The 13,139-nt window shown below is 51.5% G+C and overlaps 7 protein-coding genes across 7 annotated transcripts; 4 read left to right on the top strand and 3 right to left on the bottom strand.

Moving 5' to 3' along the window:
* Nucleotides 1–232: 232 nt before the first annotated feature.
* N7496_003035 (mitochondrial DNA replication protein) lies at nucleotides 233–1,403 on the top strand (the record flags this gene model as incomplete). The annotated part of the gene is made up of 5 exons (XM_056695966.1): nucleotides 233–344; nucleotides 390–451; nucleotides 515–610; nucleotides 671–1,141; nucleotides 1,194–1,403. 5 exons carry the CDS (start codon nucleotides 233–235, stop codon nucleotides 1,401–1,403), a joined length of 951 nt encoding a protein of 316 aa, XP_056558178.1.
* An 878-nt stretch (nucleotides 1,404–2,281) lies between these two features.
* Nucleotides 2,282–3,964, top strand: N7496_003034 (uncharacterized protein; the record flags this gene model as incomplete). Its single annotated transcript, XM_056695965.1, has 2 exons — nucleotides 2,282–2,462; nucleotides 2,526–3,964. The coding sequence occupies 2 exons, from the start codon at nucleotides 2,282–2,284 to the stop codon at nucleotides 3,962–3,964; spliced, it is 1,620 nt and encodes a 539-aa protein (XP_056558177.1).
* An 849-nt stretch (nucleotides 3,965–4,813) lies between these two features.
* Nucleotides 4,814–6,715, top strand: N7496_003033 (uncharacterized protein; the record flags this gene model as incomplete). The annotated part of the gene is made up of 1 exon (XM_056695964.1): nucleotides 4,814–6,715. One exon carries the CDS (start codon nucleotides 4,814–4,816, stop codon nucleotides 6,713–6,715), a length of 1,902 nt encoding a protein of 633 aa, XP_056558176.1.
* Nucleotides 6,716–7,040: 325 nt separating this feature from the next.
* Nucleotides 7,041–7,716, bottom strand: N7496_003032 (uncharacterized protein; the record flags this gene model as incomplete). Its single annotated transcript, XM_056695963.1, has 2 exons — nucleotides 7,041–7,367; nucleotides 7,432–7,716. The coding sequence occupies 2 exons, from the start codon at nucleotides 7,714–7,716 to the stop codon at nucleotides 7,041–7,043; spliced, it is 612 nt and encodes a 203-aa protein (XP_056558175.1).
* A 660-nt stretch (nucleotides 7,717–8,376) lies between these two features.
* N7496_003031 (LSB5 family protein) lies at nucleotides 8,377–9,725 on the bottom strand (the record flags this gene model as incomplete). The annotated part of the gene is made up of 3 exons (XM_056695962.1): nucleotides 8,377–9,430; nucleotides 9,484–9,635; nucleotides 9,711–9,725. The coding sequence occupies 3 exons, from the start codon at nucleotides 9,723–9,725 to the stop codon at nucleotides 8,377–8,379; spliced, it is 1,221 nt and encodes a 406-aa protein (XP_056558174.1).
* Nucleotides 9,726–10,660: 935 nt separating this feature from the next.
* Nucleotides 10,661–11,719, top strand: N7496_003030 (3'(2'),5'-bisphosphate nucleotidase; the record flags this gene model as incomplete). Its single annotated transcript, XM_056695961.1, has 1 exon — nucleotides 10,661–11,719. The coding sequence occupies one exon, from the start codon at nucleotides 10,661–10,663 to the stop codon at nucleotides 11,717–11,719; it is 1,059 nt and encodes a 352-aa protein (XP_056558173.1).
* Nucleotides 11,720–11,927: 208 nt separating this feature from the next.
* Nucleotides 11,928–12,833, bottom strand: N7496_003029 (mitochondrial 54S ribosomal protein uL6m; the record flags this gene model as incomplete). The annotated part of the gene is made up of 3 exons (XM_056695960.1): nucleotides 11,928–12,301; nucleotides 12,373–12,486; nucleotides 12,566–12,833. The coding sequence occupies 3 exons, from the start codon at nucleotides 12,831–12,833 to the stop codon at nucleotides 11,928–11,930; spliced, it is 756 nt and encodes a 251-aa protein (XP_056558172.1).
* Between the last annotated feature and the right edge of the window lie 306 nt (nucleotides 12,834–13,139).

The raw sequence follows: 13,139 nt of genomic DNA, 5'->3' as shown, positions 1-13,139 counted from the left end.
ATATGACTTTGCTTCAATGATCTCAACATTACTCCCGAGCGGATCGTTTCTGAATCAGACGGTATGATTTTCTCTTCTTAGGGGTCCGTTGTGTTTGACTATCGGCTTAGCCGATGGGGGTCCCGCCATCGGATACTTCCGACAAACGATTGGACCCCAAAACGGCGTGGGCAAATAGAACAATCTATATTTTGACCAAGATTTCTGCTAAAACAGAATATACAAATTCAATATGTCACAACTATCGTTACAAAGAGCACCAATATTGCAAGGTAATTCCGAGCAAAAGCGCCCTATTCCGTACCGGAATCTAGCGGTCGGGGCGTTGATGAACGTCTTTCAGGGTGTGTGGTGATTACCTCAATAGCCGATACACTTGATCAACTTAGATCATGTTCTAATTGAACTAGTCACTACCCTCGGGCAGCCTATGGAAGTACTCAAGACTCATGTAAGTTTACTTCAACATGACTTGGACCCTAAGAGGTGTCTGACATATTCAAAAAATTATTAGCTGGCAGCAAATCGACAAGACACACTGAAAGATGCAGTTCAAAAAACTTGGTCACGTGGAAGATTTGTCGCTTTTTATCAAGGGCTGATTCCTTGGGTACGCAAAGTCCCCTACTGTTCAAAACTTCAAGTTGTACTCACGGAGTGAACATCGCAGGCGTGGTTGGAAGCATCCACCAAGGGTGCCATTTTGATAGTAGCATCAAGTGAGGTCGAGTATCACGCAAGAACAAAGCTCAACGCCTCGCCTACAGTATGTGGTGTTTTGGGCGGTATTAGCGGTGGCATTGCTCAATCCTATCTCACGATGGGCATGACAACATGCATGAAGACGGTCGAAGTGACACGCACAAAGATAGGTGCCCAGGGCGCCAAAGTTCCCGGTACGATGAAGACTTTCTTCAGTATTCTCCGTGAAAAGGGAATTCGAGGTGTCAATAGGGGCGTCAATGCCGTTGCATTGCGACAAGTTACCGGGTGGTCTTCCAGAATTGGAATCTCTCGCTTTGCCGAGGAAAGCATTCGATCTATGACTGGAAAGGGTAAGAATGAGAAACTTCAATTCGGCGAGAAAATTTTGGCATCAACCATTGGCGGTGCCCTTAGTTGCTGGAACCAACCTTTTGAAGTGAGTTTTCTTGTGGATGGCCAAAGTATTTTCACTAACTTGCATTGCCTAGGTCCTCCGAGTGGAAATGCAATCTATGAAGAATGATCCCACTCGCCCCGCAAATCCGACAATTGCATCCACATTCAAGCACATTCTTGCAGTATCTGGTGTCAAGGGCTTGTTCCGTGGTGTAGTGCCTCGGATTGGAGTGGCAGCCTGGGCTACAATTTGCATGGTGGGATTTGGCGACACGGTTAAAGAGGTGGTTGCAAGCAAGTGAATTTCCAGTTGGATCACGATGTACCAGTAGAGACAATTCATGACAGAAGAAAAAAGAAAGAAAAGAAAACTTCATCTCCATGAGTTGAACCTGCGACTTCTTATCCCCTATATACCTCATGACGATGCTCCATGTACAGCCCGCGACTTCAACGCGATACCGCACCTAATAAAGAACACATGATATAACCATCAGACGGCCGTTTTTATTCTTTGAATAAGAATCATAAATTCTATAGAGCTTAGTGGTTAAAATGATAATAAAAAATTATAATAAAAAAGACTTTAAAAAGGAGAAATCCTGTAGGGTAGTTAGATATCAAAAAACCTCACCCGCCGGGGGCCGCACCTGCTCCACAGAAGCTTCCTCACAGTTACGACCGCCGAACCCACCGAAGTGGCTACGGGCGCCTAGGGGTTAACCCACTAGACAACCGGGCAGGATCAGTTGCTGACTTCAACTTGAAGTAAATGATAACACCTCATGCGATTCCCACCCACGCTATCAACCCGGTCATTTGGATCCACGTCCTCACACAATATATCGTGCTCGAGACATATCCTCTCTCAACCCTTATAGGCTACTCACCACCATATGTCGAGGCTTCTCCTTACGAATGTAAATTATGAATATAGATCTGTTCCTCAGTCAAGTATCTTAGTTCGCTGACCGAATAAAGTGTCATGGAGCGGTTCATAGATCGGAAGCGGCTCATAATTGGGCCGTGCCGAGTTCTCCGCATGGCGGTCTCCACACCCGGATCCGCCGCCGTTGAAGTCCGAGCTTGAGCTTCATTTTTCCTCTTTCCCCCTCCAGCACGTCATCTGGGGGATTCGAATTCCACTGCCGGGCAATCGACCACGACAGTCTCTAGCACAATGTCTTTTGACGAGCCTGCAAGAGCACCGGCCTCAGAGGAGACGCCTCTGCTCCATGATGCTGACCCCGCCCACGCGGATGAGACAAGCGGGCAAGAACCGCTGACCGAGGAGCGCTCTACCAAAGAGCTCATTTTGATACTCGGCAGTATTTGGCTGGGTGTATTCCTTGCTGCGCTCGGTATGCTTATGGACAGGCTGGGCAATTGCTATTAAGAGTGTACTGACGGAGAATTTACCGCAGATACGACCATTGTCGCGACATTGTCGGCACCTATCTCCTCCTCGTTCAACTCGTTCTCGTTGCTCTCTTGGCTGGCTACATCCTACCTGATATCAAATGCCGCGTGCCAGCCTCTGAGCGGCCGATTGACCGATATTTACTCGCGTCGCTGGGGTCTGGTCTTTTCCAACGTCTTCTTCGCCTTGGGAAACTTGATTTGCGGTTTGGCCCAAACGCAATGGGCGATTATCCTAGGACGCGTCGTCGCGGGTGTCGGTGGAGGTGGCTTAACTGCTATCTCGACTTTTGTTACCTCGGATTTGATTCCGCTGCGTAAAAGAGGCGTCTGGCAGGGTATTGGCAACATCTGCTACGGGGCTGGCATGGGTCTTGGCGGGGTATTCGGTGGGTGGATTAATGACACGCTGGGGTGGCGATGGGCCTTTTTGATCCAGATTCCTTTCTTGGTGGTCTCGTGCATTTTGGTCATCTTCACGGTGAACATTCCCGTGAAAGATACGGATAAGGCGCGCATCAAACGCGTTGACTTCCTCGGAGCAATTACCTTGGTTGTTACTCTGGTTACACTGCTGTTGGGTCTCAACACTGGTGGAAACCAAGTGCCATGGACTCACCCGATTGTTCTGGTCTCGTTGCCGCTGTCGGCAGTTTTCCTGGGTGTCTTCATCTATGTGGAGGCCTACATCGCGACCGAGCCTGTGATTCCGGTGAAACTACTCCTGGACCGGACGGTGGCATCTGCCTGTCTGACCAATTGGTTTACGACCATGGCAGTCTTCGGTTTACTTTTTTACCTCCCAGTCTACTTCCAGGTCCAAGGCCTCTCGGCTACTGCGGCTGGAGCTCGCCTGATCCCACAAGCCATTGGAACTTCAATTGGGTCGCTCGGCAGTGGTTTCATTATGCGAGGCACGGGACGCTATAAGGTCCTCAACTATGCAGTCATGGCCCTGCAGGTACTCTCGGCAGGCTTGATCTGTACCCTGAAGTTGGATACGCCGGTGTGGCTGCCATTCGTCTACTTCTTCTTGGGCGGTGTCGCGTACGGAAGCATGTTGACTATCACCTTGGTGGCACTGATCTCAGCTGTGGATCACCAGCATCATGCCGTTGTGACCTCGGCCTCCTACGCCTTCCGCAGTACTGGAAGTACCATTGGTATCACTGTTGCTTCGGCCGTGTTCCAGAACACCCTCAAGACTGGATTGTGGGCCCGATTTGGCGAGCGCGAACATGCGTCAGAGATCATCTCCCGGCTGCGTGATAGCTTGGATGAGATCCGCAAGCTGCCTCAAGACTGGATCCCTGGTGTCTTGGATTCATATATGGATTCCTTGCGAGCAGTGTTTGTGACGTTGCTTGGATTGACCATCTTGGGAGCCGCAGTTAGTATTGCGATGCGGGAGCATAAGCTACACAATAACCTCTCTCGTCGGTGAGACAGAATAGAAGGGAAGAGGTTTGCGAGAGAGTAGAGTGCAGTATAGAAGGCAGAGCACAGCTCATACATGTCAAGTATATAGATAGACCATCATCATGATGATATTCACATTGGAACTGCCCATAGTTATGGATCGAACCCCACTTTAGTCAAGAGTTCCACTTTATTCACCGCCCCGGCCACCGCCCCGCCAATCACGGCCAAGCGCTGCTGCACGGCTGCCCGCTGGTAAGCGGCGCCTGCGACTTTTGGCTGCTTTTTGGTCTCAATCAATTCCTTTAGCAACTCTTCATTGGTCCACCGCATGCACTGGTTGTCTTGGGCGTGCTGGTCGTGCTGGACTTACTGCTTCTTGCTGCATCCCCTCCGTTTCTCCTGAACGTTTGGAGCTGAATATCGCGAAGCCCGCGCACTATCCGCCGGTTTTGAAGTGGCGAGACGTGGCGACCTGGAACCAGATTCTCCGGCCAACACAGACACACTACACCGCTCAGAGCAGGGAACAAAGCTCGAGTCAAGCAGGTTACGCAACGGAATCGCTCGGGGGTAGAAAGGTCTAGGTCCTGTCGTCCTGGTGGTGGATACGATTTGAGGAAGATAAAGTCCCGTCACCGCTTCGATTGCCTGATCTTCAACCCAATCTGCTGTTGTCGGATAAGCACTTGAAGGCTTACAATTGGACCGCCCTGTGACTTGACTCGGGACACTGGATCGATTTCCTTACCAACAATCGGTCTTTTGCCTCGAACATCCCTTGCCATCCTCTCCTTTCTCGACTTGCGCAATTTCTTATCAGTATATCGAGTGTACAGAACCTGAAACTCACGAAATCTTTATCGGCTCGGGCATGGCAGTTGGTTTTTGGCCCGATAATACCGTCCCGAACGCCCCGAAGACCGGCATTACGAAGCTGGACCGGAACAGTGAGATGGAAGTGGATGGCGAAGGCGAGGAGACGGTGATAGGAAACAACGAAGGCTATCGGGTTTGCCCCGACCAGTCAACGCGCGCTGTCCCGGCGAGTCCACGGCGGCGACGCTTGCTGCTCTCGACTGACAGCGCCTTCGCCGACACAGTCCTCCCCTCGCTCGTCAAGAACCCTTATATCGAGCTGCGCTTGATCACCGACGAATCCTCGGCGCTGCTGGCCGGCACAAACAAAATCCCCCATTACACAGACTCAGTCGACAGTACAACCTTCGATAAGAAGACCAGTGCGCGGAAATGGCTCAAGGCGAAGACGGCCGAACTATGCGAGTGGGCGGATATGCTGTTGGTCGCTCCCATCGACGCGGGCGCTTTGGGTTCTATGCTGGCGGGGTTGACAAACACTTTGACCTTGGCGCTCTTACGGGGTTGGGTGTCGAGCAAGCCCGTGATTTTGATTCCCGGAATGACCGTTTCAGAATGGGATCATCCATTGAGTGCGCGACAGCTGGAAGAAATAAACCGATTCTGGCCCTGGATTCGAATCGTTCAGCCCGTGCTCTGGAAGTCCAATGGGCCGGAGGACCTCACGCCACTGCCGTGGGATGGATTACAAGATTTGCACAGAAGTCTGGAGAAAGGCTTGAGCCTACCTCCTTGGGAGAGACCATTCTCCCAGAATGCTTCCAGTGCAAAAGCAACACCATCTTCGAAATCCATACCTTCACTCGCAAAGCCGTCGGGAAGTGACACCGCCATGGCACTTCGCCAGCTCCAAACACACTGGCCAAATCCAGAAACAAGAGTCCGATCCCTCCCTTTTGAGATCTGGCTCAACATCTTCGAGGATCAATTAGGAGATTGGGAGATTGCAAAAGCCGTGGGTATCACTACCAATCTCCCGGTTCCCCAAGAATGGCAAAGTCATCTTCTAAAGATGTCCACACCGGCTTCATTGGAGTACACCATTCTCCGGGGATCATTTGCCGCGATGAAGAAACGCATCGACAGTCTGCCTCGGTGGAAACCACTGTCCGACCTTGCCTGTCACCTCATTGTGAAATTCTCTCGTACCGACATCCTCTCCTATCTTACCGAAAATCACCTCGACCTTCTCTGGACTACCTCTCGCCTCACAAACATCCCTTATCGAGCGTCCGCAATTTATGGAAACCCCACTGTTCTCACCTGGTGGCGTGACGCACCCGCGCTTCCCAATAAAGAGTACGCTGCCGATGCCATGGACGGTGCCTCTCGCGCTGGCTTCATCCACGTTTTGAACTGGTGGCTACATTCAGGTCTTCTGCTCCGATATAGCGAGCGAGCCCTCGAGTCCGCTAGTGCCGAGGGCCGGGTCGCCGTGTTGGACTGGTGGAAGGCTGCATCAGCAAACGCACCGATCCACAAGCCCATACCTCTGAAAGTAGGCAAGTCTGTCCTACTAGCGGCGCAATCCGGCCGCATCGCCTCTCTCGCTTGGTGGGATGCATCCGGTATTCCATACAGCCACGCCGAGAATGTCGCTCGTATTGCCAGTACGCACGGCCACGTGCATGTCCTGGATTTCTGGTACCGATTGAAAGGTCCAAAGATGATCTTCGATAATCAGGTTCTCGTTGGACCCACGAAAAATGGACACGACCATGTTCTGCAATGGTGGAAAGACTGCGGTCTGCGGGTCGAATTCAAAACCTGTGATATCGAGGAAGCTCTCGAAGACGCAGTCTCCGGTGCGGACGGCCGCGTCCGTCGCTGGTGGGAGTGTAACGGTCTCAATCTCGGCGTTGGCACACGCGAGTGGATGAAGACGAAGGTACTTTAATTTGCATATGAACATTCTAAGGTGTTCAAGGAAATCTTTTTGAGTTTACATTTTGGGGGTTTCTCTACCATTGGACAAAAGGCCAGCATTCGTGTCTTGTTTTCAGTCGTGCTTTAGTTTCTTTTGGCCTCTGTTTGACTCACGACACCAGATGATGATGATCCATAATACCCATTTGCCCTTTTTTTTCATCAATTCTGTCATTTACCATTGCGAGTGATTGACCGGTGGCGCCGGAAAGGTGCTTCTTTTTCATTTCTTCTCGGCCTTGTATCTAACTCCATTTGTGCTGCACATGGACCCAACAATCTCACTATCTCACAAATTACCCCCACTTCTCCAAGTGTGCATGTTTAATTTCCGCACCCTTGATAGCACTCTTGATCTTCCCGAATTCCTTAAAAGCATCGGACTCGGCAAACCCAAAGTGATCTTCGACTTTGTTCCAGCCACTGAAGAGCACGAATTCTTCATCCTCGCCATCTTTATCGATGCGCCAGCCACCAGCGTAACTGTACGGAGCAGTGTATTCTCCGAGATGAGGAGCCCCTGCTTGGAAGATACTTTCGAATTCGTCTTTCCTGCTAGCCTCGACAAAGTACCGGGTTATGCCAAGAACCGGTGCATCGAGGGGGATATTTCGCGCGGAAGGCTGTTCCAGGTCAGTTAACTCGGTTTTTATTTAGTCACGTAGCCCACACTTGATGTGCACCTACATCAATATCCAAATGGAACAGCCATTCTATATCAATAGCATCCTTGAGTTCAGCTAGTAACCGCTGATTCGGCGCAGATGTAATCCAATCTCCGAAATGCTCGGCCACAGACGCCCATCCACCCAGAAGATACACTAGACCCGAGTCTTCGATTTGACGAAGGAAATTCACTGGATGCTTTGACCAGGCGGATTGTTGTTTAACCACATCTCGAAGACTAGACTTGGTCTTTGCTGATGGTTCCTGTTCTTTGAGACGTAGGAGGGCGAATTCAGTGATTGGCATGGTGAAGAGGTTGGATTATTGCGGGTATCGCGGTACTGCGATCTTGATCGTAGGTGGATTTCTGGAATGTGATTGCTGATATCAGAGGTATTGTACTTTATATAGACTTTTGTATGCAGTTACATATTCGGAAATATCGCTGTTCGGTGGCCGAGTGTTGATGCATGAAGGTGGTGGAGCCTCGAGGCAACCATTCATTGCGTGTCCCACTAGAACTAAACAGATCACCCCATTTTCCTAAAAGGGACGTCACAATACGAGATCTTCATTGGCATGGTTTTAGGCATCAAACGCCCGTCATCTTCTTTATCTTATGGCCATGTATTCTAGAGAACGTTTCTCGTAGTTTATCCCGTCCGTAGTCAGACGTAGGTCTTATGGACTGCGATGTCAACAGTGTTTCAATGAATGAGTTGAATCTGCATATTCAATAGTGGTATGTTCATTTCCAGCTATGCACTGACTCCCCAAAAGGATAAGATATAATATCGCGTCAAGTCAACAAAAGAAAAGCATGTCTCATCAACACCCGCACCATTGGCTCATTTGGGTATCCCGTCAAGGTATAGCCAATCTAACGATCAAGTCAAGTTCAGAGCTATCCAGTTATAAAAACACGATTCCACGGACCATTGCCTATACTTCTTTCCTGTGAGTTTGTTAGTAACCTGCCCGGAACGAATTAAATGAATGAAAGACGTACCAAGAATATCCAGCTTTCTCAATTCCAGGTGTTTTAATCGCATTCCGGTCTCCGAAGGGGTTGTCTTCATCGTCATCCTCTTCTTCCTCCGACTCGCTTTCACTTTCGAATATTTGCCGCCCGTGCTGCGAAGACGAAGCGACGGGCAGACTAGGTCGAGGCGGCTTCGGCGGGTTGACAGACAACCCACTAAAGCTCTGGTTCATTTCGGATTCGATATCAGCCCGGGACCGCCAGTTACCGGACAGTACATCGTCGTCACTGTCACTGTCGTAATCCACGCTCTTGTCCAGAACCTCGAATGCCATCAATGCGGTCACCAGTTCTTCATTGGCATGGATCAATCCACCAAGGAATTCCTCGCTCTCGATGTGTTGGATATATCGCAGAATCTGGTGACGGAGCTTCTTGCATGTATCGAAGCGGTGGCTACATTCCGCATCGTCGCTGACGCGAGTGGTTTCGCGGTTAACCAGTTTCAAAGAGTTGAGCAAGTTCGTACTCGCCACTGATGCAGATGCGATGGTCTCCAGAATCTGCGGGCGTTCCCGCTCCATGTTGAAGCTCTTTGAGCTAATTGACAGCTTCTTGTCTCTCTTCTTTTCCTTCGATTTGGACTTTTGCTTTGGGCTGCTGAGTGTTGTAGACGGACCATTGCCGGCAGAGATGGTGACAGTATGGCCCATTGGTGGGTCGTTATGGGTTGACCCTTCTCGAAGCACCTTGGCCTTGGCCTGCGAGGCCGGTTGCTTGCGCTTTGGAAGTTGCTTGTAAAGCGCCGTAATCTTTGCCATACCGGGCGTGTCCTTGTATGTTACCGCCCATTGCGCAAATAGCTGTTTACACTTTTGCTTCACCAGCGGGTCTGAGACGGAATCGGTAGCGGCGATACGTAGTCGTTCCAACAAGGGTTCGTCGGCGAATTCGCGCAGGAATCGTTCGCCTGCATTTTGAATCAAGAAATCGAGGATCGTGAGCGCCCGTAGTTGGCGATGGAGGTTTCCATACTTCCTGGAGAGGATATTAGTCGGAATCACATGGAAGAGTGTTCGCGATCTACCCACAGCTTCTTCCGCAAAGCCCGGCTTGCTTCTGTCGGGCCACTGGCTTGAATGCGAACGACTTCTACCAGATCGACGATACCACTTGAGTCCTCCACCTCATATTGTTCGCTGGTCAGGACCTCTATTTGGACCGTGACGGCCGAGTAGGGTTTCTAGAGTCAGTACAGAGACCGGGTCAGCTCTGATCGGTCACAAGACCCCTTATCGCGGGGACACGAAGGACTTACCGAGGATTGAAACATTTTGGGATGAAGAGAAGAGTTACAATCAAACTAACTGGCAATCAGCATGGTCCAGGATGCCAGGATAGCCAGTGAATAGTCTTCGAACCTCGTTCAGGTGTAGAGTACCCCGCGCGTTTAGGGATTCGGCCTTCCCGTGTTAAGCCCCGCACGGGTCGGACCACACTGGCGAGTTGCAGGAAAGAAGGACGGGGTAGACGGGCGATTCCACCGCGCGTGAGCTATGGCTGTGCTCAGTAAATCCCCAATATCCACCTTCTATGAGAAGATGGGATCAAAGGACGTGGGTAGAGCAATGGGGTGATCGCGTGGATGACGGTGACGTCGGAGGCCGCAGGGTTTCTTAGCGCTAGTCGGCAGGCCGATCAACGGGTTTGGAGGGTGGGTTTCGAGTGGACTCAGGAGAGTCTGTTAGGCGCTGATGCGTCTGGATTATTGTTAAGGCTGATAGAGCTTGGCAGGCTGAGAAAAAAGGGCCACTCCTGTAGCCAGTCAATAGCCAGTAGACTCTAAAGAATAAAACACAAGAAGTAAATTCCAACACGATGAAACCCCAAAAAAAGGCCAACGCCCCGAAAGTTTGAGCAACGTGACTACGCCGGACCCCAATTGGGACTAGGGCGGGGGTTTGTTCCACTGGAGAAACGAGGCTGAAGAAAGTAATCAATACGAGGAGAGAGAGAAGAGAGAATAGAGAGATCAGTCAGTACAGTACTAACCGAAGCAATTAGCTTTCTACTTCATCTCGTTTGATGCCCCTCTCTCCCTCTCCATCCCCGCCAAAGCAGAGCTTGTTGCGCGTCCTGTCCCACTTCCTCCTCTTCTCCACCCTCATCCTGGCCCTCAGCGTGGCTCTCAAGACCCGCTCCCGTCTCTCCCTCTTACTCCCCTCCTTCTCATCATCCTCTCCCTTCTCCAGCTCCCACATCCCAACAATGGCTTACCAACAAGAACGCTACATCGCCGAGCTCGCCGTTCAGCGGGCCACTCTGCTCACCCAGAAGGTCTTCTTCGAGAAGGCCAAGGGTACCGTCAGCAAGGACGACAAGTCCCCGGTCACCATCGGCGACTTCGGCGCCCAGGCCCTCATCATCCAAGCCATTCGCAAGAACTTCCCCAACGATGAGATTGTTGCCGAGGAGGAGGCCAGCTCCCTGCGTGAGGACAAGGCTCTGAGCGCGGAGATCTGGCGTCTGGTCAAGGATATCAAGCTGGAGGATGCGGAGAGCGATAACGTGCTGGGCGGCCCCATCGCCAGCGAGGAGAGCATGTTGGACATCATAGATGAGGGCAAGAGCGCCGGTGGTCCCAAGGGCCGTATCTGGGCTCTAGACCCCATTGACGGCACCAAGGGTTTCCTCCGTGGTGGCCAGTACGCCGTCTGCCTGGGTCTGATCGTCGACGGTGATGTCAAGGTCGGCGCCATTGGTACTCCTAACCTGCCCGTGGACGACGCCGCCCCCATCGATGCCAGCACCGGCGCCCAGCAGACCAGCACCTCTGCCAACGGTGTCCTCTTCTCCGCTGTTCAGGGCGAGGGTGCCACCAGCCGCCCCCTGTCCAACGGCACTCTCGCCGAGAGCAAGTCCATCTCCATGCGTCCCGTCCCCAACATCGCCCAGGCTGTCTTCTGCGAGGGTGTCGAGGCTGCCCACTCTGCCCAGGGTGACAACGCTGCCGTCGCTGAGCGTCTCGGCATCACTGCCCCCAGCGTTCGTCTGGACTCGCAGGCCAAGTACTGCTCCATTGCCCGCGGTGCTGGTGACATCTACCTCCGTCTCCCCGTTAAGAAGGACTACCAGGAGAAGATCTGGGACCACGCGGCTGGTGACATTATCGTCCGTGAGGCCGGTGGCCAGGTGACCGACATCTATGGCAACCGCCTGGACTTCAGCAAGGGCCGGACCCTGGCTGCCAACAAGGGTGTTGTTGCTGCCCCCAAGGCCCTGCAGGACCAGGTCATTGATGCGGTCAAGGTTGTCCTTAAGCTTTAAGTTAAGGCATAGCGTTGCTACTGGCTAGGATCACGCTTGATGCGTTCAAAGTACATTTGTGATACCACGTGGAGGGGAGATGAAAGAGAAAAAAGAAGTGCTATTGAAGTACATCGTACATATATGACGGAGATAGAGTATAAAATAAGAATACAAGGAACCAAAGATGCAATGTTCCAGAAAAAAAAAGGACACGAGCGCCCACCCTCTATTTAATCTTCTTCGCCTTGAGCTTGATAGTCTCGCCATTGACGAAGATACCCTTGCCCTTGTAAGGCTCCGGCCGTCTCCATTCACGGATCTCGGCGGCGAACTGCGTCACCTTGCGCTTGTCGACGCCCTCCAGGAGAATGCGGGTGGGCTGGGGTGTGCTAGCCTTGATTCCCTCAGGAATACCGAGTTCGATGGGGTGGGAGAAGCCGACCTTCAGAGAGACGAATTGCTGGCCGGGATAGGAGGCAGTCACGGTAGTGGGCTTGGACTCGATGGTAGCCCTGTAACCGACACCAACCATACTGAGAATACAGATGTGACCTTCCGAAACGCCGATGATGTGATTCTGGAGGAGTGCGCGCGTCGTGCCTAAACAATTGAATCGATAATTAGCCATGATCAACTTTATTCGAATCGCGCGTCTCGTAGACAATACACACCCCACATAGCCCGCTGGTGAGGCTGCTCCGCGTCCGAAACAGAAAGAGTAGCTTTAGAGTTGGCGGCATCGTAGTTTACATCCAAGAACGAGGGAATAGTAAGAGACATCTCGCCTGCAATCGAGAGTAAGAAAAAAGATTAGCTTAGCTCCAATGTCCATCCACTCCCTGTTAAACAAGCAACCACACATACCCTTGGGACCCTTAATCTGCGCGGTAAACTTGGGCACATCCTTTCCACGAGCCCGGGTAGCAGTCTTGGGAATATCGACCAGGTTCAATGACACTTCGGGGGGAACGGAGATGGCGGCGCCGCCGACTCGGGATTGCATCGGGAATGAAGTCGAGAAGCATTGCGTATGGGATGGGGAGAAGGCGGGGGTGAGGAAAAGAGGTAATGAGCCGCGCTGGAAGGGCTCTCGGAGGAGCTGCCGGGCGCAGCGTTGGGGTAGACACGACATGGTGGCTGGTGATGTTTGATTGACGACTTTGTTGCGGACTCGATGATTTTGTCAGAGTAAAATGCGGGTTAGTATTCACGTGACTTTATCATCACCGCGTGAATGTGGCCTGAGGAATATGGTGTCGATCGACATGGCATGTGCTTGATATTCAAGGTTAACTATACGGTTCTAGATTCTTCTCTGATTCATATTCCGAAAGCTTTCAGTTTAATCTGGGCATAGAAATCAAGGGATTAAACGATAATCTATATGTAAAAGGTTAATTTGCGCTGTTACCAAGCGGACCCGAACTAATTGGAAGAG

Source organism: Penicillium cataractarum (genome assembly GCF_028827025.1).
Source record: "Penicillium cataractarum strain IBT 29864 chromosome Unknown utg000002l, whole genome shotgun sequence".
Taxonomy (NCBI): Eukaryota; Fungi; Ascomycota; class Eurotiomycetes; order Eurotiales; family Aspergillaceae; genus Penicillium; species Penicillium cataractarum.
This window is presented reverse-complemented; position numbering and strand designations above follow the sequence as displayed.